Source organism: Emydura macquarii, unplaced genomic scaffold (genome assembly GCF_026122565.2).
Source record: "Emydura macquarii macquarii isolate MOO-44397 ecotype Brisbane River unplaced genomic scaffold, CSIRO-AGI_Emac_v2 contig_383, whole genome shotgun sequence".
Classification (NCBI taxonomy): domain Eukaryota; kingdom Metazoa; phylum Chordata; order Testudines; family Chelidae; genus Emydura; species Emydura macquarii.
The window spans coordinates 6,223,854-6,251,521 of NW_027130520.1; the positions used below are offsets into that span (position 1 = coordinate 6,223,854).

Consider the following 27,668-nt stretch of genomic DNA (forward strand, 5'->3'; position numbering starts at 1 on the left):
TGGTGCATCTTAATTCTGTTTGTTTGTTTGTTGGGGACGGGGGGGGAGGGGGAGACTTGGACAGCTCCAGGGAGATTCTTTGCTCAGTGGTCTGAAATCAAAGTATTTGAAAGTCATTAGTTATTTTTATAGCATTTAAACTGGTTTTTCCCACCCATATCCAGCTTAGACTCTAAGAACTTCTACCCTGTTAATATGTATTTATCAGTTTTTGGACGTAAGGAATGAGGAACTAATTTTCTCTCTCATTTATAATATTCTTCTCTATTAACGTTACAGATGGACTATTTAAGAATCTGGATTTAATCTTGTTTTTTTCTTTTGAAAGCAAAGTTTCTGCCTCTCAACAGAATGTGTGATTTGAGATGAAAAATTGCAACTAGAAAGTGTTAATAGCATTGAATCAAATTGTAATAGAGTAAAATCAGCAATTTCAGTAGCATTTTATTTATTTCTAATTAGATTTTAAATATTCTCTTTTAGATTGTGTTCTTAACTGGTTTTGGCTATGTTTATGTGGACATTGCTCATCGATGTGGTACAATAATAATAACTTTGGCACCAGAAGGAAGACCAGGATCTGTCCAGATCAGCCTGAACAGGTATATAAAACACGTGAAATATCATAAAGAACATTGGTAAATTTAAAAACTTATCCTGGGAAGTCATTAAGCCCTCTAAATGTGAAGTGACTTATGAAATCTGGCATAACTGTTTGTTTTGTCTAATACCACTGCATACTCAGTGGCATTAAGTTTAGACCACATGTTACATTTTGTATATCACAGTAAAACATGACAATCTGACATCTGAGGTCATGTCACTCTAGGATAAACACTCATGTCTGGTATAATAAACAGTACTGAGCTGTTCATTTTAAAGAATTAAAAATAGTTTCTGTTCTAATTTTGAGTATATTCACAAGTTTAAAGTTTATTTGGCCAGTTCCTCTGATCCTTACTCATGCAAAATTCCCACTGAAACTAGGGAGAGTTTTCTAGAGTAAGGGCTGCAGGAATGGTCCTATACACAGTATTTAACTATGCACTCCATCATCTTTATAGTACTCTTCCTTAGTAGACTCTTTCCCACTGCTGTAATGCTGCTAAAACTTGGCTCTCAAATCCATTCAACTTTAATTATAACATCACCTATTTATAACATTCAAAATGCTTGGCTTCCAGAGACGATGTTACAATGAGAGAGGAATGTGTATTTGCAGAGTTTTTATTTGAGCTATAATTAAGGATTAATTCCTGAAAAATTGCTCATCAGCAGTACGTGTGACTCCTGATAACTTTTTGGAAAAACATGCCAGGTCAAATCAAATCAAATTACAAACTCATATTTTCCTTTCCTCCTATCTAGAACTCAGGAGCAGACCGTTCTATTTAAAATGTTCATCAGCCAGGCAAGCCTTGCAGTGTTTGATGATATCACAAATCATAAAATGTCATCTGAACTTCTGCGGCTCACAATGGACAACATTTTCCTTAACATGGCATCAGTAGCCAACTACTTGAGAGCCCTCTCTCATGAATTTCAAGGAGAGACCTCCGAGGGTCTTCCTCAATTTTATAGCCTCCAACTCTATTGTGGAGACTTGCAACTGGACAATCAGCTGTATAATAAATCCAGTTTCCATTTTGCAGTCCTGCTGTGCCAGGGAGAGAAAAATGAAACCATGCAGTGGTCCAAAGTGAACAACCTCATTGTATCCAACAAAGATTTGGAAGAATATAAGGAAAACTGTTTCATAAAACTCTGCATCACTTTGTCAGAGGAACAGAATTTCTTGTTTCACGTTAATGACCTCAGCTTCGAACTGAAACCAGCCAGGCTATATGTGGAAGACACATTTGTTTATTACATTAAGACCTTATTTGATACATATCCTCCAGATAGCAAAGTGATTGGTCGTTCCATGAAAACCTCAGCTATTACCCAGATACTGCCTGAACAAGTGAGACAGCATGCTAAAGCTTTAGTCAACCCAGTGAAGTTAAGGAAATTAACAATACAACCAGTTAACCTCCTTGTCAGTATCCATGCTTCACTAAAGCTGTATATAGCTTCAGATCACACCCCTCTCTCTTTCTCCGTGTTTGAACGAGGACCCATCTACACCACTGCCAGACAGCTTATCCATGCCTTGGCCATGCATTATGCTGCAGGGGCACTGTTCAGAGCAGGTCAGTGTTTTTTTCTTACGCTTAGAATTGTAATATTTTCATTATGTACCAGTATCAAGTAATTCTCTCACAAGCTGCTTACTACAGCCAGGTATGTTGTTTGTGCTTTAGATGGTCTTGCAAAATGACAGTGATGGTCTAAGAAACATTTGATATTCTGCAATATGATGGGAGTCAAATAAAATGGTGCAGCTGAAATTGATGTACATTTAAAATTGTGGTGAACATTAGTTGGCCACCTGAAGACTTTTCCAAAGCTCTGTAAAAACTATAGCAATGTATTTTATCTGTTTTGGTTTTTGTTGTCTCAGATTATAAATACAGTCAGAATCAAAACACAGATTCCTAACATGAACTCACAAAAATCCCAGAGTTTATTTAATCAAATTATTCAATAAGTTGCTGTGCATACAAAGAAAATTATACCACTGAATGTTGTTTTCTTGTTAAACCTTTTGGCTGCAGTTTATGATTAGGAATCTGTCTTTCTTCATAGAGCCTTCATGCTAAACTGGCACACAGATGTTTATTGTCCTTTGATCCATGAAGTATGTAGTTTGCTGTACTGACTTTTTCCCATACAGGATCAATAGTGAGCCATTAGCCTCTTAGATTAATAGGTGCATTCTTAAAATTCTGTCTCCCATAAATTCATAAATAAAGTGACTCGATTGTTTCTGTACCTTAATAGGCACGGGAATTTGTAAATGATCCCATAAAGCTAATGTACTACTTATTGCAACATCATATTTCTTTTTCTAAGTATCTAGAGTCAGATTTTTTCAAAATCTTTTTTTTCCACTTTTGCTACACGCATAAAAGTGTGTACACAATTGTGCACCTAATTTCCATGCACAATTACCATGATTGTGCATGCATATCAATTATTTATATATGAGTATAGCCATTGAGATGCCTAATGGGCCTTTCCCATGTGCAAATGTCTGATTTGCACAGTTGATCATGCCATAATGGTGCACACCAATTAGATAGTCATTATTTTCATGTGCACTTGCGTGCAAATGTTTTTCAAAGCTGGCCCGTATAGTACTAAAAGAAAGATTTAACTTCCTGCTAATTAAGAGCCCAGATTGTGGTCCAACTAATGCAAGTGGCACAAGATGCCCACTTACCTCCATGCACCAGCTATCCACATGACAGGTAGCAGCGTGGTAGGGGAAGCAGTTTATGTGGAGCTGCTGTGTCCACCTTCTCACACAGGTGGGTGGAGGGAATGGACTGGAGCAGGGACTGGGCAGAAGATTGGCTTCACCTCCCCAACATGCCAGGTGAGATAGCTGTGCCAGTTATAGACCCAGAGTGGCAGAGTCACAGTCTCCCTCCTGGGCTGCTCCTGGAGCAGCATTGTAGTGTGCTGATTGCCCCACACTCTGGGCTCATTGCAAAGATGCAGTGGAGCCATAAGTAATTAAGGAACAAGGTCCTGGTTCAGAAAACCATATGAACATATGCTTAACTTTTTGCATGTGCATAAGTCCCATTGATATCAGTAGAACATAAGTACTTAAGTGCTTTCCTGTATTTCCTTTATTAGTGGCCTCCTGCGCAAATACAGAAAGTTTCATACTTCAGAGAGTTTGTTGTTTTGAGGTCTGCAGTGCCAACAAAGCTAGAAGGGGGGAAAAGTTTCATGAACAAAGGTTCACATGATTCACAAAACCCCAAATCCTCACCACAGCACACAGCCCGATGAGATGAGTTACGCACTAAGTAGGCCATCTGATATTGAGTGGGGGAAGAGGGTATGGAAGTGAAGTCACTCCCTAACATCTATTCCTGTGTCCATTCTCTGCAAGAGGAATGGCCAGTGGATCCAGCCTGCTCACTTCCACTCTCTCCCTGAATCTCCTCAGTGAAGTGATGGAGAGCCCCCGTATAGCTGAGATCTATGGTACTCATGCAGTATGCACCACTGCATGGTACAATCAAATTTGACTCCCGTCCTGCTCACTAGTTCTCCTTCGGGCAGGGCCATCTGCACCTATGGAATAACAGACAGGATTTGCCTCAAATCTTGCAGACTGGAAAGTTCACTGGAATAGGTTACCTTGGCAGGTTTTTAATGTGTGGCTTGACAAAGCCCTGACTAGAAGTTGGTCCTGCCCTGACAAAGCCCTGACTAGAGGTTGGTCCTGAGGTCCCTTCCAACCCTAATCTTCTATGATTCTATGGTTCACCTTTTGGCTTTGGAGTTAGCCATCCCACATCCTCCAAAGAATTTACAGGAAATGACAACTTTGGTGATTTGGGCTGAGTTTGTAGGGAATGCTGTTTACAAATGTTGGTTACACTGTCACATTCAATTAGCAAAAGTCATAGTGGATTTCTATTCCTTTTCTAATCTGAATGTGATGTAATATTTTTTAATTTTATAAGCTAAAATTAACCCCAATAGGTTGCCTATTAAGAAAACATGGTTGGTTTACTAAGACAGTGTGGTGGGTCTTTTCAAAGACATTGTAGTAATAGTTATTTCTTGTTAGTAGATACAAATACTAAGTGCCTTCTAATGTGCAGTGGACTAAGGCTAATGTAACAGTACAAATGTAATATTAATTTGGGGGATTCCGCTCAGTTCCTCATTTCTCCCCATATACACACACTTCATCCCACACTTACGTCCTTCATTAAAAGGGGTTGAGTCGCAGTGATCTGACCTCTAGGCATGATGCTGGACAAAGTTTCATTCAGAGCCCATTAGCTTCCCTCCTGAGTATGGGTCAGAAAGGGTTGCTCATGATGCAAAGTAACTCTGTTTCACACACACACACCATAAAGGTGAGCTTGCTGCCTCCCCAGCCTTGCCAGAACCAACAGCTCATGATCTAAAGCCAGACTGTGGTGCAGTCATTGAAATGCCAGTTTGTCCCTGAACTTTGTATTTAAACAGTTTCAAACCTGCCTATCCGTACTAGTTGAAAAAGCCGATTGGCCTAATGGATGAGCAGAGTTCAGGCAAGTTCAGTATCCCACACCTCAGACTGGCAGTCTGTCGGTTATGTGGAAAGGCTATGTCTTCAGCCCTCTGTGGGATGGAGCATCTTAGGTCATTCACAAGCAATCCATGCTCAGTGATCAGATCCACACTGATGATTTCTTGGGCATCTGCATCCATTCTTCCTCAGCTGGAGAACCATTGTTTTGTTGATGGGATAGAAGCAGCTCCTGGAAGGACTCCATTTCCTAAAACATTTGAAGACACCTGAAATGTACATGTACATGAGATGTAAATGATCGTTGCAACATTATTAATCAGAAAGAATTCTGAGCAGATATAGCATTCGTTCCATCTGCACACCACTCCTGGCCTCATCCTGTTTTCCATCAGTTTATACAGCAGCAAATACTTTTTTTGTAGAAATATTACACTGAAGTGAGTTAGTAGGCCCAGACTGGAGCACAGGCTTCCCCTGAACTCCCAACAAGAGAGGATTGCCAATGTGACGCAGCTCTGCAGGGCAGCAACAGCAGGACTTTTGCCAATGTCCAAAGGCTTTCATTTCTGTGTTGCCAGTAGTACTTGTTTTTTGTTTTTGTACTCATCCCAGCCTCTCCCTCATGTCCACTATGACCCCTGCTTTTCATGAGTACTGACAAAGCTGAAATGTGGGACAGATTCTACAAGAATAAGATTTTCCAAGGGCTTAAAATGATAGCACAAGATTAATTTCTTTCACATGAGTAACATTTTCTCTCTGCTCAGTCAGTTTCATGATTCAGCCATACTTAGGAGTGGCTGTGAGGGATAACGAGGAAAGCATCTGGAGAACAGGAGTCCACAATGATGGGGTGGGAATGAGGAGGGCAGTTTCACAACTCTCAGCAAGAATACAAGAGGCAGTCCAGTCCATCTTTTACTATTCTGTCCCTATTATGTACCATGCAGCTGAGCAGGCCGTTTCCAATGATTCTTTGTTGCTGTTTCTGAATCAATCTCTATGGACTGCTGAAAACAGCAGTTATGGCAGCACCATCTCTTTAACAACCTCTTGCCAATCCACCAGTCTGAGAAAGAAGAGACCTGCAAACCAGATTTACAGTGAGACTCGCAGCAGAGCACTATACAGTGGCCATCAGGCTGGCCTCTGGCAACCCTGCTTTATATAGGAAACCAGATCCTCAGCTACCTCTCCTGGGATATTCGTAAGGAATACTCCCTTCTGAGTAATCTAATCAGCATGAATATGTCATTGCTGTTTACACAACTGTACTGAGAAAAAGACATTTGTCTGGCTAGAACTAGACTCAAGAAGAAAGTGATCAGCTCAGAAGGGCTGGGGTGGATTTAAAAAAAAAAACTTCTTATGCACTTGTCAAAAATCTGCATCCCCTTTTCCAACACCCCATCAAGCAATTGACCTCCATGCTCCCATAAGTCTGTACATTGTATCACTGTAAACTGGGTGTCATGATTCTCTCACATAAGGATGAGAAATGTTGCCTACAAAACAAGCTAAACCTCCAGGACTGTTACTCCTAGCTGTTAGAATCTAGCATCCATCTCTCCACGCACACTTTTAGCAGAAATACGGGAGGCTCATGGAAGGAAGTCATTCCAAAGCTATTTGTGAGTTTGCCAAAGGGATTTCTTTGATTTACAAAGTATGAAAGATTGCCATTTCTGAATTCATAGTGGATGAGTTATTTCCCGTGTTTTGCTCAAAGGAAGTTCATAATGTGGTGAATTCTAATGTTTAAAAAAAAAAAGCGATTAAGGAATAACTTTTTCACAACTTCCACATTTTAGTGAATGTAACACTTGTCTTGTTTCTTCACATAGGCTGGGTTGTCGGATCTTTAGAAATTCTTGGAAGCCCAGCTAGCTTGGTGCGAAGTATAGGGAATGGCATAGCTGACTTCTTTAGGCTGCCATATGAGGGGCTGACCAGAGGCCCAGGAGCATTTGTCAGTGGAGTTTCCAGAGGAACAACATCATTTGTTAAACACATTTCCAAAGGTAGATCTTTCACTTCATTGCTCGTACTACTGCCTTGTTGTCATGCATTGTTAAAGAATGTGTTAAAGTTTAAAATGAAATTGCCTGCAGCTTTGTTTGGCTTGTTAGGTTGCAATGAAATGCAGAGAGGATAACAAAGCTCATATATAATGTCTTATGTATTAAACAGATCACTTCTTGACTACAGTATTCTAGAATGTTTCAGAAACTTCAGAATTTTAAACCTCCCATTGGGGAAACCACGATTGGCTTGGCCATTATTCCATGTGATAACTACAGAAATATTAAAGGTGTTCAGTACTTCTGCTAAACATCAGAAATTCTACCCTACATTGCCTCATCATATTTATTATTTCTAAAAAAATGTAGATACAGTTGTCATAACTTTTGTAAGTATGTGGATACATTTTGACGTGAAGGCAGATCTGGATTTAAAACACAGCCAGCTTTTCTTTTACAAGAATACATAAACAGTGCCATCTTGTGGCTTAACAAGGTCAGCAACAGAAAATGGAGCAGTAGCTGTTCGCTAGCAATTCAGATTCATGCAAGAGAAGCCCTTGCAGGCTCATTTTGTGAATCTGGGTTTCCTGTTCCATCCATCCCCATTATGCTCATGTCAGACTCGTAATAGTTTGGGAACCAGTGAAGGACATTTGGGTGAGGTGCGCTTGTCACTGGTAAGGCAGGCCTGGTGAAGGGCAATGTAAAAGGCATGATATGCACCAATGAAGCACATCCATAGTGCTTAACATAAATTCATTATTATTTGTTACACATGGGCAACTTATTCAGTTGAATTGCTGTTCTGTTGGTAAGCATAATATTGCAGTGAGACTTAGAATATTTCTGTGTATTACATTAAAGCAGTTTGATCCAGATTCAAACATATATCAACGTTTATTTAGGTACGCTGACATCAATTACCAATCTTGCAACTAGTCTTGCTCGGAATATGGATCGGCTGTCACTGGATGAGGAGCATTACAACAGACAAGAAGAATGGAGAAGGCAGCTTCCAGAGAATTTGGGAGAAGGACTGAGACAGGGACTTTCCCGCTTAGGCATCAGTCTTCTAGGTAATGTATTGTTATCATATTTATTATAATTGTACTAAATATTTATGATCTACTCATCAGTCTTTCATACTGTTGTATGCAATTTACCGACACAAAAGCCAACACTTTCTTAACTGGCCATAGAGTTACTTATAAAAGATACTGTTTCTGTTCATTCAGGATTAGGGTGAGTTTAAAATGTTACTTTTCCTGTTAATAATAATTGCAGATATAGAATAATTTCATATTCTCATGCTGCTCATGTGAAATGCTTTTACTGGTACACAATGTATAGCTCAAAATGAAAGACTGATTCTGTACTGGGCATGCTGACTTGTAGGCAAGTGAGCATACAGACATCATCATTCCAGTGTTTACTTTCCAGTGAATTATAGGAAAACTTTCTAAAACTGATTGTTTCTACTGCACAACAGATATCAGAGATCCTTGTTTTTGTTTGAAAACTACTTGAGCACAGTGCAAATGTCAAGTAAACTTTGATGAAGAATTCTACTTTTGCAAAGAAAGCCAGATTGGCCTGACTCAGTATAATTATATTAGTCAAGCAGCCAAATGGTTTGGTCAGAGGTGAAGATCACTATGGATATTTCAAAATATTACATAAAAGTTTGAAAACTAAACCACTTTGGAAAATCTCTGAAAGGAAGTTTTCTAGTTAAAACGTTCAGGAACTGGATTTTCTAGGGTGCTTCTATTTGTCACACTAGCAAAGGAATGCAAAATTGTATTCTTTGGCAAGATGCCTTCATGCATATGAAGGAGTATGAATCCCTTAGAGATCAAAGTGACCAAAAACAGTCCAGAGCAAAAGGTTAGAAGAGATGAGCTTGAAAGGATTTGTCCTCATTCCTAATCTTTAGTACTATACACAACTCCTAAATTTACAACCGCAATCCTGAAAGCCCCGAAGAGGAAGTGGTAAAATGTTACAAGTTCAGGTTAAGTTACTGAAAATTATTTTAAGCGAAAACATTAGATGATATGAAGCACTGTCATTTGATAATGCTTGTAACCTGGCAAGCTAGCGAGAAATGTCCTGGGAGAAAATGTGCATGAAGCAGCAATTTCATATATTAGTAGCCACTAACCCAATAGTAAACTGTTACTCATATTGCAAATCACAGGCAGTTTAGAGAAGGTTTTTTTTTCTTTTTCTTTTATTGGGCTGGGGGCAGTCAAGTTGAGTAGCTGGATGAAAGATTTCACTTTTGGAAGAGTTGCATCAGTCCAGTATGTGGATGCTGATGAGAAATAGTTTGGTGATCTTAGCTCATTCACAAATAAGATCAGAGGCCAGTGTGATGGCTATTCTTTTGGCCAACACATTGGCAACTGAACCAGGCACCTCCAGAGTTGAAAAGCATGAACTGCTACAACTTGAGCTAAAGAGCCAACACTTTGTACCTTGTGGCTGTAACAGCTAATATCCTCAGTGGATTGGCACATACAGGTGACCTGTAGCACACACATACCAGTGGATTACACCACACTTGTCACATACACCCATGAACAATGCATTAAGTAGTCTAATATCTTTTTGAAAGGCTACTGTGGTTATGTGGATACTCCTGGGTTTATGAAAATAGCAGGAATTAGAATGCTGGAGCCTCCTTGATCCCCGAGAACTCAAACATTAAGTTGGAAATATGAGGATATTACTATTGCACTTAAACAGTACTCATCTACATACCAAATAACTCCTTGCTTTTAGTTGCTGCTGTTCTTCAAAGTATGGAAGAAGAGCAATAGTTTACATGTTGGCTTAGACTGCAGTTCCAGCACTGTCTTATTCTAAAATTTCAACAGACCCAGGAATAAGGAACTTGTATTCTCTGTCTCCCTGGTTCTGTTTACAAATTCTTCATTGCTAAAGTAATACCTACTATTCTTAGCAGTAGAAATAATTAACCACCCAAATAAATACCTGTGGTTATTCTATAACTGGAATTGACAAGAATGGAGCCTGTGTGTATAAATGAGGAATCAGCAGACATGCATCATCACAATCATCTCAGGCTAATCTTGATTTCGTCTTGATAACATCAAAAGACTGATTTTCTTATTCTATATACAAATACAGTATGCATGTAAATTATGAACATAATACACATAAATTCCAGCTGTTACAAATACATCATAATGTCATTTCTCCACTGACCATTCAGTTTTAGGGATATTAGAAATCCATCCAAAACAGATTTGGTTAGAGTAAAGTGCTGCAGTGCTGATTTGCTTTACCAGCACATTTATAGAAAGCTCGAAAAAATACCTCCAGTTTCTTTCTTGTACAATGAAGTGAAATGAAGTGGTACCGCTGTGTTCTTTTCTCTCATAAGCAGGAAGCATACAGAATGAATCTAAAGATAGGGATTGTTAAATCCTTTATAGAAATAATTTCTATGATTGCATAGATTAATAGAAACAAAAAGAACGTGGAAAAGACCTATAGGATCAGATAACCAAGCAGGATAATGTGTGTACAAGTCACCCCAACTGTGCAGACAGTTTGGGTAATTGCATATGCAAATGGCCAGTTTTAATCATATGCATGCACAATTACTTGATTTACATACGTATTTGTGGTAACTGCACAGAAAAAAAATGAGTGCACATTTTCAAACACAACTTGCTCGACAATCCAGCCCATTATGGCCCCAATTCAGCAAAGCACTTAAGCACGTGCTTAAGTGCTTTGCTGAATCAGGGCCAAAGTCATGTACTCTGTCTCCTTCTCAGTGCAAGTTGTTCCCCACAGTGCATTCTTAAGTGCTTCGTCCTGTCTAGTTTTAAATGACTCAAGCATTGTCAGGGTGTTGTTTGATTTGATTGTTATCTCTGGCTCGCTATTTTCTTATTTTCTAGTTATGGGAAGACTGCTGTGTTTCTGTCATATTTTTTATATCAAAAGAGGCTAGGCATTTTTTGTGTTATAGATCTAAATATAAGAATGTATAAAATATAAAAGTGGAGATCATGGTATTTAGATTAGGGCAGGGGGCCATGTCCTCTTGTGCATCTCGTATAGCATTAATCACACTATCACGCCTTAAATAATAACTAATAATTATATGAGAGAGAATATTGATGCTATGGGATCAGTTTCAGAAATGCTGGCTATGGTGAAAGACACCACATTGAATCAGCTCCTTTTTATGAAACGGAACATTTTTGAGTAATTGAACAGCTGTCAAATCCTAGAGAAACAGACTTTTCAGAAAGAACGAAGACTGTACACACCACTCACGCTACACTTATGCTAGCAAGCAATCTTGTTGAACAGAGTGGGTTACTAGTGATATTAGTACACAGCATGAACAAAGTAGTTATTTTGTTGTTAGACAATGTAAAGCCTGGCTTTTGGAAGCTGCAATTTCCATTACTGACAACCCAGACCTGAAGAAGAGCTCTGTGTAAGCTCAAAAACTTGTCTCTTTCACCAAAAGAAGTTGATCCAATAAACAATATTACCTCACCTTGTCTCTCTAACCTTTATTATTCGCAATAGTGGTACAATGACAGTGGCACCCATTGGGATCAGGGCTCCATTACATTTGGCTCTGTACAAACAAGTTAATAAGACTCTGTCCCTGTCCTGAAGACCTTGTAATCTAAGACCCTAATCCAGCAAATGTTTATGCACATGCTGAATTCTATGCACAAGTGGTCCTGTTAATTCCATTAGCGCTACCCAGTGCTTAAAAGTGAAAAGCACATGCTGTTTGCAGTAAGGCGACCACTTTCTGACCATATTTTCAGAAACTAGAACACATGTGGCAATAGAGTTATACAACCGACAAAAGTACTCTTTTTTAAAGATGTGTGCTGATGTCTCTGTTGCCAGTTTCTGACTCATTATTTTCATAGTGAAAGATTTTTTTCCTGTAACCTACTGGTCTAAATTAATGAATCATGAATGAAACAGTGAACAAGTGGCATTAACATTCACTATTCACCCTGAGCAAAAGAACAGTTTACATAGATTCTATGCCATTTGATGTTTCTCTTCACTCCAAATGCTCTTCATCACTCTGAGCATTAGTTCCACTGAAGTGTTCTCTTTGTTCCTGGCAAGGAACTTCAACTTGCCCTGTACACACATTTTTTAGTTATAAAAATACCCCTTTTTTTAGTCAGCAGGGATACAGTATAAAAGCAGAATAATCTGGTTGATGGTTGGCAGATGTCATGGCCGTTGTGCAATTTTTTTGGTGTGGAAGAAGGGAAATGGGTTTTGCTTTTATTTCATTGGGGTTTTCTTTTTGTCTACACACACACATACACGCACACAATCTGTGTGTATATATGTATATGCACACACAAATATCATGGTGTGAATGGGTTAAGGGGCAGGTGTGGGGTGAGAGAGGGAAGGCAGGATGGAGATTAGTTAATATAAAATTAAAATAATGGACAGGGGACATTGAGGGAGAGGGGAAGTAAGAGGGGATAGGGGAAAGGAAGAAATGAAGATACGGAGGAGCATGGAAGAGTGGAGAATGAGCCTGGGAGTGAAGGGCCTCTGAAAAAGAAGAACAGGAAGAGGTTGGAGTGAACAGACAATAACTAGAGGGGGGAAAATGTCCAAAGTGCAAACTACAGAGGGCATAGTTCTGATGACTACACCATTGTCTAGGACCTGCAAGGGTGAGGGTGGATGCAGGAATCCCTAGCTAAGCCTCATCCTCTGCTTCCCCCAAATCCTGCTGGTAAGAAATCCGTGCTCCTGGGCTGGCTACATCTTGGGAGCTGCTTCTTCTGTCAACCTCATATATGAGTGGGGAGGGATGGAGCCACATAGGGCCAGCTGCCCCCAGAGGATAATCTTCCCTGCAACATTCCACATGCTAGGAGATATGGAGAGACCTAGCTAGGCTTCACAGATACATGTTCATCTGTATTGCTGCTTCTGGCTTCTGCTTGGGACAAGTCTCTGGTCTTCGGCTTGCTTGGCCTGGGAGCTTCTTCCTTTCCTGAACCCACATGATTGAGGGAGGGTGGAAGCTGCATGGGGCCAACTTCCCCATGGAAGTGGGAGTACCCCAAAGGGGAAATCTTCCCTGCACTTTTCCAACCACAGGTACTGAAAGGTTAGTTAGATTTGAGTATTGTTATATGGATTGTGGTAGTATTCACAGTATGCTAGACACTTCCTGAATACTAAAGACACCAGCCGAGAGAGTGCACAATCTATTTAGACATGTGACTGCAAAGGGTGCGGAGAAACAGAAAGCACACTATTGGTTGGTTTTTTAATTGTCTGCCTTGCCTGTTGGCAATTTTTTGTAGGCATCATGGCAGAATTGTGTCTTGAGGAGGGCTTTGAAGGAGGGGAGAGGAGAGGCTTAATAGGCAAGTTAAGGGTCAAATTGCATGTGTAAGTGTCAACATGGAAGAAAGTGTGGAAGTAGTAAACAACTAGCTAATTAATCTATGTATTATCTTGAGCACTATATAAATAACAATCTTATGTAACATAGTCACAGCAGTTTCCATTCTGCTGTACTGTCCTCTGGGCCTGATTTCATCAGAAACAAGAGTGTGCACAAGGGGGAACAAGCAAGGGCACCCCCCCCTAGTAATCGGTGGACGGACAGAGCTCCTCTGGGACGGGGGAGAACAAGCTCCTCCGGGGTCAGTGGCACAGAACGTGCCCCTCTAAAAGCAGTGAAATTTAAATTCCTGGGCAGGCCCCTGATCAGAGAAGTGCATGGAGCGCACCACAAGTTCCTTGGAGCAAGTCCTCATTTATTGTTACCTTATAACATTGCTCAAGTGTATTACAGTAAGTAATTTACTAGTGCTAGAACGTAGGTGGATTACATTTAATAAGGCAATAACTTTTGTTCGAGAGTGCAGTTGCTGTGCATGACCTCTATAGGTTGAGTGAAAGAAGTCAAGAGGTCTCGTAATGCGGGAACTCAGTACAACACAAAGTATTATTTTGTTTCTTCAGGTGTGTTAACAGCTGCACAAGAACAAAGAATGGTTGAACACCCCCAGTTATGTAATGGGGTTTGTGTATTTTGAAGCTAACCAGCATGAGCAGTTGTTAACTATTAATGAAATGGAACTGAATTGAAAACTACATCTCTTCCACAGCATATAGTTAAGAAAGCTTCATAGCCTGGCATTATAATACAAATAGTTAAAAATGTGACTGAAATAAAGATATAATGAATGTTCACAGTAGAGGGTAGGTCTCATACAAACAATTGGGGCAGCAATAGACACACGCTTTTCTGGGAAATGATATACGCATAACAGGTGGAAGAGGTGTCTGTAACTGGAGGCAGGTTTATAGTGTTCTCATATTACATGACTTTTTGGGGTGCAATATTTTAGAGGACAAGAATAGGAGTAAATGTGGATATTATTTTTCCCCAATCTCATTTATTATTTGGAAAGTACACCAGTTCTGATCATTCAAAATCAGCAGCTCCTTCATTAATTCAGTGACCATTTCTTAAAATCATTTTTAAACCATTTAGGGGTTAGCTAGCGTATGTCAGTCTAGTAAACATATTTGGCCAAAGGCATCCCCAGTGTAACTCCATTGAAATCAGTGGAATTATTTCAGGGTGCATTTGCACAATTAGTGCCAGATACAAAGTGAGATCTTCAGCGTTTTCCATACCTTAGGAGAAATGCATGGCTATAAAGGTAACACTTCCAAGCGATTTCCTAGTCCTTAAGTGACTGCTTTATCTTGATAGTTGCAGCAGGAACTGCAAACTGAGAGCTATCTGAGGGATCTGCAAACTTGCACCCCGCGAATTGCTTTGCAGTGAGCAAAGAGCTTTAGATCAGGCAGCCCATTCTCTAATTGATGTAATTTAACTAGCACCCTGTCACTTTGTCCAATCATTGTACTGTTAGTGATTTCCAAATAGCTTATCTATCAAAATTACAATAACTAGAGACATGTCTGTGGTAAGTGGCTTGAGTAAACTCAAGATCAAAGAAATGTACCACCTCACATACCTGTTTACATTTAGGAAGATTTAAGTTGGAGTCCTCTGTTGATACTAAAAGCTGGAGAGGTCATTGTGTCACTTGTAAAAGTTTGAACCATGCACATTAAAGTAAAATATGATTGTTTTAACAAAAAAGTAACGAAAAGTCCTAAAGTCTAATTCTACTAATCTTAGTAGTATATCAAAAGTTGCATTAGCTTATGAACATTTCTGGCAGTGGAAGAGGATATTAAAATGATCTATTGAATGCAAGCAATTTTTATTCTCATGAAGTCAATCTCAGGTTTACATGAAAATCTCATTTCCATAACTGCTAAAATTCTTTCAAAACTAGTGGATATTTATTCCACTCCCAGCACTTCCAGAAGCCACATATAGAGTGAACTAAATTATATCAAGTCAGCCAAAGCATTTAATAAAAAGTAGTTGAAAGACAAAAACAAATTATGAAGTTAAGTGCTTTAAAAGTTTAAACAGTGAGACACGTGAAAGGGGAGTAGAGGTTTAATCTAACCTGAAGTGAAGATACTGTTTTAGATAATTCGTAAATGTGTGCTAATAGTTGTATAAGAAGGCGGAGAGCAATGTCCAGTCCAAACAAAGCTCTTTTTCAGTGTTAAGATTTGATCTTGTTCTGGATTTCTAATCTTCATTAATTATTGTTTTTTCAGGTGCAATTGCTGGTATTGTAGATCAGCCAATGCAGAATTTTCAGAAAATATCTGAGGCCCAAGCTTCAGCAAGGCACAAGGCCAAAGGTGTTATCTCTGGTGTAGGAAAAGGAATTATGGGGGTGTTTACTAAGCCAATTGGAGGAGCAGCTGAATTTGTCTCCCAGACGGGCTATGGTGAGTTTCAATAATTCTGAGATCTCAGTATTAACTTTAAAGAATATTTTTAAGATCTGGTCATGAAATATAGCTTTTCGTGTCTGTTTATATGACTCAGTAGCTATTTTCCTTGCAAAAAGATTAAAAATACTACAGATAAATTGTTATAAATGTTGTCTTTCTCCCTTAAAAGTCATCCTGTCGTGCTCTCTTGCATTGAGATCACAGTCTTGTGTAGCACCAGAAACACAGAATGTACTAACTATGAAGTAATTCTTGGACGCCAGGGGAATTAGTTACAGAAACATATGTGCTGCAAGAGAGTTTTCAACAGTAAATATAATGCAGCAATAATAGATCCAATTAGAGCATTATTTTGAGGGTGCTTGATCTGTTACAGCAAAGAAAAAGTTGTATTTTCTTTAAATAAAAAATCTGAGGAAAAAATGAATTATGTGATAGGCATATCCCATTTAAATTGTAGTGCTTCCTGGCAGGGAATTGAGTTCTGGTTTTGGATATGCTGGTAACACTTTATGATGCGGGGATGGGCATTCCAAGTACAATAAGCACTAACAGTAGTGATGGCAAATCGTTTCAAATCTAGGTGATGCACTTTGGGCCAGTAAAATATGTGAAAGAGGAACAAGAAATTATCTAAACTGGCTAATAGCATTTGTTTCTGGTGTCATGAATCCTCAACTCCAAGACGAAGGGGTTAAAAAAAGGTGACAAGATACTTATTGACTACAAACCTGCCATTAAGTTAACTTCAACCAAATTTTTAAATGGATCTTTTGACTCTTAGAGTGGTGCTTTTAATCTGAGAGCACGCTCCACTTCATCTTGATATATTGATTCATTAAGCCAAAGTTATTTGTGAGTGGAATATGAAGACTTCCTTAGAGTTAAATTTAAAAAAATTGTCTCCACATTTCCCTTTACACATGGAATACCTCCCTGACCTAATCTGGGAGATAGTAAATAATTAAATGACAAGCAAACATGCTTGGTAATCTTTTTTATATCCTATTAGTAAAAAAGCTCCTGTACAGCTCAATCCCTTCTTCGGTAGTTTTACAATACTGCCTGCCTGATTTTCTCTCTCTTATACTAGTGTGGCTCAGGAGTAATTCCCCTGAAATCTGTATTCCACAAGTGTAAAACTAATGTCAGTGAGATCAGAATCTGGCCCTATATTGTGGGAACAATGTTCTTTTTGTTAACTGTAGAATCATTGTTTCTAGGTTTAAATCCAAAGCACAATCATTATCAAACTACAAGAAATCCGTAACTGCAGAGGGACAGTTTTCACTGCAGATATTGTATACAACACATCATGTTTTCCATGAACATATGACAAAAAGAGTTAGCCAGAGAAAGACATAAAAATTATATCAATAATAAATAGCAGTGCGTGAGAGAGAAACACACAACAGTTAGAGTAGCTCTCAGCCACAACTGGATAGGAAGTTGGGTCTGTGCCTCTTGGGAGGGACCCTGGGGTGGGGGACCACACAGAAATAAACACATGTTCTCTCTCCATCTGTAAATGACATTTTCACTTGCATAATGCTGAGAACTTTGGTAAGCCAATTGTTACAAGTGGGAGGCTTCTTTTAAGTATTACCATCAACGTGTGTTAAAAATTAAAGTATTTTTTCAAATACTGATGTTTTGTTTAAATTATTACCCATTTGATAAAAAGAAATCTAAGTTACTGACACCATAATGTAAAAATGCCTTTTGCTTCATTGGAGTGCTTAATTTAACAAAATCATTTTCCTCTGTTGTTTACTTATGAAGGGCTCAGTACTGTACCTTGTTACACTGCTCAACTCTTAAGCTAGTCTCTGTCACTCTTGTTAAAAAACGTATTGTATCTATGAAGTTTTTACAAACAAGTAATTCTTAGTCTAATGACCATACCTCATTTATAAAAATTTACAAGCCATCAGAAAGAACACATACTGTATCATCGTCAGCTCTGGATACTCTATTTGGAGAATATCCTATTTAACTGCTTCTTGTAGTCTTCATTCTGTGCTGGCACTAAGAAGAACTCATAATAAACCAGATGCCCCAGGAGATCTCATAAACGTATATAGATCCATGTTTAACAGCTGGATTAAGTAACGTAACATTTAATTACTGTACCTAGGCAAACTTTTCTTCTAATTTTTACCAATCATGACACATACGTGGTAGAATTTTAATATTAAACAAGGAAGTTAACAGTGGTCTTGACTTTTTATACATAAATTGTAAATGATGTGTCTGATCCTGTTTTGGAATGATGGCTCTCAGGGGCATTATGTTTCTCCTAATTGCTAATATATGACTGACTTTTAGACCATTCATTTTTTTGTTTCTTGCTAATGCAAGATACTAGGGTTAAATGCACAGCTATTACATTGTAATGTTTAATGAATTATCTTTATTACAGCTTCCAAAAATGTGACATCAGTTTGTATCTGCACTATTTTATGGACCACTCTAAACAGATGACATCACTGCAACATGTAACTGTTTTCCAGAAAACAACTAGTAAAAATCTTAAATTCTCTTACCACAGGTATTTTGCATGGAGCTGGACTTTCTCAGCTTCCCAAACAGCGCTATCATCCAAGTGATCAACATGTTGAGCAGGCTCCAAACAGCCACGTCAAATATGTCTGGTAAAATTATTTAGACACTTGCTCATTTTTACATCCACATTGTTTATTAATAGTTTCTGGCTTGTGGTCAAGTTAACAGGCTTCTTCCCTAGGAAGAGCTGAGTTATAGCAGTTTATTTAGGAATGTTAAACACAAAGGTACAGCATAGAAACCCAATCTGCAAATGATGGACTGCTGATCTGCTTCCAGCTTCAAAACTACAGAGCTAATCTTTATTTAATGGCATTCAGTAAGTTTTTACTTATTTATCATTGTACTGAGCCCAAGAAAAATACTGCACATCTCCAGAAATAGCTGTCACTGAAGATAGGTTTACTTTCTGCACTGGATTTGGATCCAGCTTCTCAGGGTGATATTTCTATTGGGATGAGAAATTGGTTGACCTAGGTGAACATAATTATGAATAGCCATGAAGTTATTACATCAATTTTGCAACAAATCATTAAGGAGTTATAATAAACTTTACAGAATAAATGTGAAACCTTGTTATTTAAATCTTGCCCATGAGGATTGCAGGAAATGTGGTATTAGTTATTTTAAAAACCAATCTCCAGTTTATCATGTATTTTTAGGTGGCAGCTACAAGCTTGAGTGAAAACCTGGATGAACAAAAGAGTTACTACCTTACAGATCCAATTTCTAACCCTGACTTATTTTTCAAATAGGAAAATGCTTCAGTCTCTAGGAAGGCCAGAGGTCCATATGGCACTAGACGTGGTTATTGTGAGTGGATCAGGCCACGAACATGAAGGTTGCTTGCTGCTTACATCAGAGGTGCTATTTGTGGTCAGTGTCAGTGAAGACACACAGCAGCAGGCATTCCCTGTGACTGAAATTGAGTGTGTAGAAGACCATCAACAAAAGAACCTGCTGAAGGTGCAGCTCAAACAACAAAGAGTGCCTTGTGATTTGGAGGTAAAGACATTCAGTAATATCTTCATTTAAAAAATAAAGTTGCATTGATGTGTTTGTCAAGAGTATCAGCAGGGATCAGTTGGTGGCACACAAATCTCTAGGTCAAGAGGTCAGAGATTAAAGTCCCAGGCCAGCCCCCGGTATTCTTACTCTTCTCAGTAGTAGAGGCGCTATCATTTGGATGAAGCATCAAACCTATCCCTTCCCTTCCGCCTTCTTTGAGTCATTTTCCAGATTAAATTTCAACACCCACCATAGCACTTTTATGGAATAAACTAGATATCTCGGCCAATATTAGCTCTCTGAATAAGAGGTTCTAATGTCTGAAGCTGTGTATGTAAGATGTTTATTGCTCAGAACATTAGGGCTGCTCCATTTGCCTGCAAGTTTACAATGAAAATAGTTAAACCAAACTCTGTTTGATGGTTTACCTAACAGTTCAGCAATTAAATGCATGGTTCATCTGTTAATCTAATCCTAACAAGCCACTTTAATTTAATAACACTTTCATTTAATAACATTTGAACAACATGGTTTTAGTTGGTCACTTTCATCCAGTTATACTCAATTTTACAACTCCCTTCTCTTTTTCCTGCAAACTGAGCAAGTTCTGTCTGACCATCAAATCTCATCATCCCATATGTCAGGGAAGCGTATGAGAGGCATTGTCAAACTCAAACATGATATCAGTCTTTTTATCTATACCGTGACAACAGGTAATTCGTAGATCCATATAAAGACAAGCTCCCTGCCCCAAAGAGCTCACAATCCAAACAGAGAGTGTAAATACAAAGGAAAGGGAAACTCAATACACTGAAAAAGCAGAGAATGGTTAAGCACCATGGGTGATAACCTGACCTGAATGAAGTCAATGGGAGTTTTGGGACTGATTCCAGTGTGGCCTGGATTTCACTGTTAGTTCCATGATTTTTGTAAGATACTTTCTTCTTCGAGTGCTTGCTCATGTCGCTTCCAAGTAGGTGTGTGCATGCCATGTGCACAGTCACCGGAAGGTTTTTCCCCTAATGGTATCGGTAGGTTAGGTTCTGGACCCCACCGGAATCGTGCCTTCCTGACGCCATATATAGGGCTCTGCTGACCTCCGGTCCCTTCAGTTCCTTTTTACCACCCGTGATCACTCCTAGAAAATTGATCTTCTCTTGCTTTGCAAGCACTTTCCTTGTGGTTGTTTGAACTGATACCTGTAAATGGTCAAATAGTTTGTTAGTTTGTTGTTACAGTTAGTCTTGTTAGATAGTCATCTCCCCTTCCCTGGGGCCGGGACATGCCTCATTGCCCTGACTTTAAACCATGCAGGGCTTGCAAAAAGCCCATACTCAGGAGCGATCCCCATACCATTTTTCTTAAGTGTCTCAGGGAGACCCATCAGAGGGGTTGCTGTAAGATCTGCAGAGATTCCACCCAAGGACAAAGAAGAAGAGGAGCCAGAGATTGAAGTTCTTTCTGATGGAGGCTGCTCTCCAGTTACACTCAGCACTGAGCCCGGCCAAGCCAACACCTAGTACGTTGGCGCCAAGGAAGGACTGTGTGTCTAGAGACCCCTGGCACCGGCACCGAGGGACGCCTCCTGGATGCGGCACCAATTGCATTCCTCTGCACTGCGTAAGAAGCAGAGGAAGACAGACAGGGGGCGTGCACTGACGCCCAAAACAATGGGGCATAAGGGGTCAAGCGGAGTGCGACCCGCGTTGGGCCACTCAAGTGCTGCACCCTTGGCAACAGTACCATTGACTCCGGCCTCGGGAAGGGGTCTGTCAAATCCGGTGCCTTTGGAATCCCCGCCCAGGGAGACCCGTGAGGAGGACTTACAGCTCCTCTGAAGTGACCAGGGAACTGATAGAGAGCATGACATCGCCGTCCCTTCCCAGGCACAAGTGTGCTCCAGACAACAGTGCACCAGTGCTGAAGAGGCACCCAGTGCCATTCAAAGGAAAGCCCACTATGATGCTGCAGTCGCCATCTCCCTGGCACTGCTCTCTGGCACCAAAGGGAACCATATGACCCTGGTCCCTGCGGAATGAGGTGTCAGCTCTGACTCTTAAGAGTCCTCTAGGCAAAGCCAATGCTGATCTTAGAAGCGACACCAGAGGAGTGAGACGAGTCACCCCTTTCTAGTGCCTTGGCTGCCACAGTGGCAAATGCCAGCTCAGTGGCCTTTTTAGACCCCTCACGCATTCCATCAGGCTTAAGGGTCACAATCAGGATGGTCACTATCGCTTGCTTCCAAGAGCAGATGTCACTCACCTCAATCGGAGAACGTGCTACTGTTTGGTACCAAAACTGGTACTGAATACAATGCCATGTCCGGTACCGAGCATGACATCGACTCCAGCACCGAGTTTGAGGAAACGGCACCATGGGACCCTCTGGGGCAGAATATCAAGAGACCGCCCCGGCCAGAACATCATCGTCTTTGTCCCAAGACAAAGCAGTTGTGGGGTCCTCAGCAGCACCAGTTGTGGATGACAGCCATGCCCGTCAGAAGCTCTTGAAGAGAGTGGTGCAGAATTTGGGGCTCCAAATTGAGGAGGTCTCTGACAATGCAGACTGTATGGTAGACATTGTAGCCCCTGTGGGCCCATCCAGGATAGCACTGCCACTAATAAAGACCATTCGTGACACTTTGGCAGACCCCAGCTTCCCTGCCTCCAACTGCAAAGAGGGTAGAGAAAAATACTTTGTACCCTCCAAGGACCATGAATACCTACATACTCATCCCCACCAGGGTCGCTCGTAGCTGCAGTGGCCAAAGAGCATGAGAGGCAAGGCCAGCAAGGCCCCATGCCAAAGACAAAGGATGCAAAAAAAATTGGACCTCTTTGGGAGAAAGGTGTATTCCACTGGGGGGCTTCAACTCTGTATTGCGAACCAATAAGCAGTATTAATTAGATACAATTTTAACTCTTGGGGATCTATGTCAAAATTCTCAGAGGCTATACGTCAGACTCCAGAGTGGAGTTCACAATCCTGATAGAGGAAGGCGAGATGGATGAAAGAGTCTAGCTTCTGGCGGCACTGGATGTGGCGGATGCCGCAGCTTGTACCATGTCATCAGTGGTAGTGATGCTTGGAGCTCATGGCTACAAGCCTTGGGCATCCCCCGCAAGGTCCAGCAGATGATCCAGGACCTTCCCTTCGAAGGCCCAGCGCTGTTCTCTGAGCAGACAGACTCGAAACTGCACAGCCTTAAGGACTCTCAGGTTACTTTAAAGTCCTTAGGCCGCCACACTCCAGCGCCGCAAAGGAGGCATTTCAAATCTCAACCCCTGCCTCAGTTCTACCAATCCCAACCCAGACAGGAGTATAATCTTAAAAGGGGCAGGACTTACAGGAGGAAACCCTCTCAACCGTCTACTGGCGAGGCAATCCTCCAGTCCCAAACAGGACTTGTGTGTGTGCCCGAGTATGTTGTACCAATTCAGGACTTGGATCCTTCACCCCTATTCTTTTCGGACTGATTATTCCACTTCTACAATGCATGGGCCCAGATCACATCGTAACATTGGGTGCTACACACAGTAGAACTGGGATACTGCCTTCATTTCAGTTCCTCCCCTCTATCCCACCCTCCATGCTCCCTGTCACTGTTCAGGGACTCTTCTCACAAGCAACTTCTAATCTAAGAGGTGCACGCGCTCCTAAAGATAGAAGTGGTGAAAAAGGCAGGAGCTAAAAGGCAAAGGGTTCTACTTCCGCTACTTCCTAATCCTGAAAACCAAAGGCCTCATTCTGGACTTACAAAACCTCAACAGATTCATGAAGATTTTGACGTTCCGCATGGTCACTTTGGCCTTGATTATTTCCTCCTTGGATCCGGAGGATTGGTACACCTTCCTCGACTTGAAGGATGTGCATTTTCATGTGTTGATCATTCCAAGTCTTAGAAGATTTCTCCAGTTCATAGTCAACCAGACCCACTACCATTTCACGGTACTTCTATTCAGCCTTTTTGCGGGACTTCAAGTGTTTACCAAGTGTGTGGTGGTCTTCGCCGCATTCCTCAGGAAGTGGAAGGTGCAAGTCTATCCATACCTCGACCACTGGTTGATCAAAGGTTGCACCAAAGCACAGGTGGAAGCAGAAATAAAATTGATTAAGGTCAACCTTCGCCAACTTGAGCCTCCTGGTCAATGTGGAGAACTCAACTTTGACGCTCACTCATAGGATAGAGTTCATAGGAACAGCTAGATTCAAACCAGGCCAGGCGTTTTCTTCCAGAATCTCAATTCTGGACTATATGCTCCATCATAGAAGAGTTGAAACGGTACCCCACTACCATGGCCCAAAACTGGCTGAAACTGCTGGGGCACTTAGCAACATGCATATGCCAGGCTACGTCTCAGACCACGCCAGACTTGGCTAACCTCAAAGTATCATGTCTCGAGACCACATTGACAGAGTAGTCTCACTCCCCCGCCCGTGTGTTTGAAACCCTCCACTGGTGGCTTAATCCAAAGTTGGTCTGTGCAGGAGTCCCCTTCTCCACACTTTAGCCCCTTACTGTCCCTGGTCACCAACACCTCAGCGATGGGCTGGGGAGCTCATCTAGGAGCACTCAGGACCCAAGGCCTCTGGTCCCAGGCAGAGCTCTTGCTTCACATCAGTGTGAGAGAACTGAGGGTGGTAAACGTGGCCTGTCAGACCTTCCAATCCCATCTGGAAGGCAAATGTGTATTGGTCATGACAGACAATGCAAAGTGATGTTCTATATAAACAGACAGGCTGGAGCATGCTCCTCTCTCCTATGCCAGGAAGTCCTCAAACTGTGGGACTTCTGCATAGCCCACTTGATTCACCTCAAGGTGTCCTACCTGCCTGGGTTGCAGAATGAGTTGGCGGACCACCTCAGCAGGTCTTTCTCCAACCATGATTGGTCTCTCCGCCCGGATGTGGTGAATGACATCTTCCAATGGTGGGAAGTTCCCCACATAGACTTATTTGCGACAAGATGCAACAGGAAGTGCATGCAGTTCTGCTCCTTCCAGAATCATAGCCCAGGATCAATCATAGACACATTTCTCATCCTTTGGTCAGGCCATCTCTTCTATGCATTTCCACCAATCCTGTTGGTTCACTAGGTCCTGCTGAAAGTCAGAAAGGAAAGGCCATCGTAGTTCAAGGCCATGCCAACACTGCTACACCATGCTCCTCAACCTCTCAGTGGAAACTTGCTTGCCGCTGGTTCCAGACTTCACCACTCAGGACCATCACCACCTTCGTCACCCCAATCTAGAGTCTCTCCACCTCACAGCATGGAAGCTCCATAGCTGAATCTTCTGGAACTACAGTGCTCAGAATCAGTCAGAGAGGTCCTCCTTGGAAGCAGTAAACCTTCCATCAGGGCCACTTACCTAGCTAAGTGGAAGTGGTTCTCCATCTGGTCAATGCAGAAGGGTGCTCCACCTGTGCTGTCGTCATTACCTCTCATCTTGAACTATCTGTTACATCTCAAACAGCAGGGGCAGTCGGTGTCGTCAATCAAGGTCCACCTGGCCGCAATCTCTGCATTTAATCCCTGGGTTGCAGACCTTTGACAACCCCCTGGTAGGGCATTTTCTTAAAGATCTAGACAGATTATATCCTCAAACGTATCAGCCGATTCCCCAATGGGATCTCAACTTTGTACTGTCAGGACTGATGGTTCCTCCATTCGAAACTCTAGCGACATGCTCACTTCTCTGTCTGTCCTGGAAGATAGCCTTTCTCGTGGCCATAACTTTGGCCAGGAGAGTCTCAGAGCCCTCACGTCTGAGCCTCTATATGATTTTCTTCAAATACAAGGTTCAACTGTACCCTTACCCAGCTTTCCTTTTGAAGGTCACAGTTCCACTCAAACCAGGACATATTCATTCCAGTTTCCTACCCAAAGCCACACGCTAACAGCTGACAGCAGAGGCTGCATTCTCTGGATGTTAGACAGGCTTTGGCTCTTTATATCAAGAGGACTAAACCCTTTAGAAAAACAAAGCAATTCTTCGTAGCAATAGCAGCCAGGATCATCACAAATAATCTCTTCATGGATAACATTGTGTATCAGGACGTGTTATGACTTGGTGAAAATATTGGCTCTGATGCTGACAGCTCACTCCACAAGGGCACAGGCATCCTCAGCAGTATTCCTTGCTCAGATCCTGATCCAAGATATTTATAGAGCTGCAACATGGTCCTCTCTTCACACCTTTATGGCACAGTATGCTATTACAGAGCAAGCCAGAGACGATGCTGCATTTGGCAGAGCGGTACTGCAATCTGCAGGTCACTGAACTCTGACCGCTGCTCCTATGGATCTGCTTGGGCGTTACCTACTTGGAATCAACATGAGCAAGCACTCAAAGAAGAAAAAACGGTTACTAACCTTCTGTAACTCTTGTTCATCGAGATGTGTTGCTCATGTTCATTTCAAGACCCACCCGCCTACCTCTCTGTCGGAGCCAGTCGGCAAGAAGGAACTGAAGAGGCAGGGGGTTGGCAGGATCCTATATATGTCATCATGAAGGCGCAACTCCGGGGGCTCCATAGCCAACCCTACAGATACCATTAAGGGAAAAACCTTCCAGTGATTTTGCATGCAGCGCGCACACATCCATTTGGAATAGAGATGAGCAACACATCTCAAAAAACAATTACAGAAGGTTAGTAACCGGTTGGTTTTTTTTACCCAATGAAGTGTCAATGGACCTGGTGAAAGTCTTGGGTGAGAGGAGCATAAAGTGGATGAGCAGAGTGGTTAAACTGTATGGCAGGCAAGAGAATCCCTGAAAATTGGTCCAAGCCTATCTTGATCTCACTACATAAGAAGGGCAACATCCATGACTGTGGAAATTATCGAGGGATAAGGTTATTTTTGCATGGGATGAAGATACTGGAATACATCTTGGATGCTAGGATTAGGAGAATGGTGGAATCCCTCCTCAAACAAGAACAGTTCAGCTTTAGGAAGGGACGAGGAACCCCAGTTTCTGTGTTTGTAGTTCAGCAAGCATAACAGAGAAGCAGCTAGAGTAAGAACAGGATAGCTTCTTGGCTTTTATAGACAAAGTAAAGGTGTACAATAATGTGGACAGAAGGAAACTTACAACAGTGCTGAGTGTCTGAGGATTTAATAACTTTGCTGAATGCACGATATAGTGCACATAAAACAGAAATCTGAACATATTTTGGAACAAGCCCATTTGAAATGGAAGTCAGACTGCATCAGGGATCGGCTGTCAGTCTGGTGCTGTTTAGTATTGAGTGACTGCGTCAGCAGGGAGATCCCAGTGAGAAAAGATGAGAAGCTGCTCTATGCAGACAACATAGCAATAAGGGCATCCTCAAAAGAAGACAAAAGGGAAGTAATGAAATCAATGGTATAGTCAGCTAAGTAGGTATGAGATGAAAATGACTAAGACTGAGGTTATATGGGTTAGTAGAGGTGCCACAGGGAAACTGGATATAGAAATTGAGTAAAACTAAACCAGATTGACCATAGAATCATAGAGTTGGAAGAGACCTCAGAAGGTCATCTAGTCCAAGCCCCTGCTCAAAGCAGGACTCCCTTGTTACCAGCTGCCATCTCGACATCAAGCCATTGATCACTACCCATTGAGCCCGATTATCTAGCCAACTCTCTATCCATTTTATAATCCATTCATCCAACCCATACTACTTTAACTTGATGATAAGAATACTGTGGGAGACTGTATCAAAGAGACCAGTTCAAGTATGTAGGCTGCTGGGGTACAGAAGATGGCAAACTTGAATGTGAGATACATTCCAGACTGGGGACTGCTGGAAGAGTGAGGAATAACTTCACAGATGTTGTGTATGCCTAGGGTTAAGATTTTGTCATGGCTGTTTTTAGTAAAAGTTAAGGACAGATCACGGGCAGTAAACAAAAAATCACAGAAAATTCGCCTGACCCTGACTTTTACTAAAAATAACCATGACAAAATGGGAATGAGAGCCCAAGCCCTGCTGCAGGAGAGGAGTAGAGAAGGGTGGGGTCCAGCACCCATGCC

At 41.2% G+C, this 27,668-nt stretch overlaps 1 protein-coding gene across 4 annotated transcripts in view; it reads left to right on the forward strand.

The window, feature by feature from the left end:
* VPS13B (vacuolar protein sorting 13 homolog B) overlaps positions 1-27,668 on the forward strand; it is an 819,784-nt gene that overhangs the window by 788,707 nt on the left and 3,409 nt on the right. For all 4 annotated transcript variants that reach the window (XM_067537148.1, XM_067537121.1, XM_067537138.1 and 1 more), the window contains 7 exons: positions 484-602; positions 1,369-2,192; positions 6,994-7,170; positions 8,079-8,249; positions 15,895-16,071; positions 18,629-18,731; positions 19,398-19,647. In XM_067537148.1, the coding sequence (XP_067393249.1) occupies positions 484-602; positions 1,369-2,192; positions 6,994-7,170; positions 8,079-8,249; positions 15,895-16,071; positions 18,629-18,731; positions 19,398-19,647 (1,821 nt within the window). The remainder of the gene's footprint in view (positions 1-483; positions 603-1,368; positions 2,193-6,993; positions 7,171-8,078; positions 8,250-15,894; positions 16,072-18,628; positions 18,732-19,397; positions 19,648-27,668) is intronic.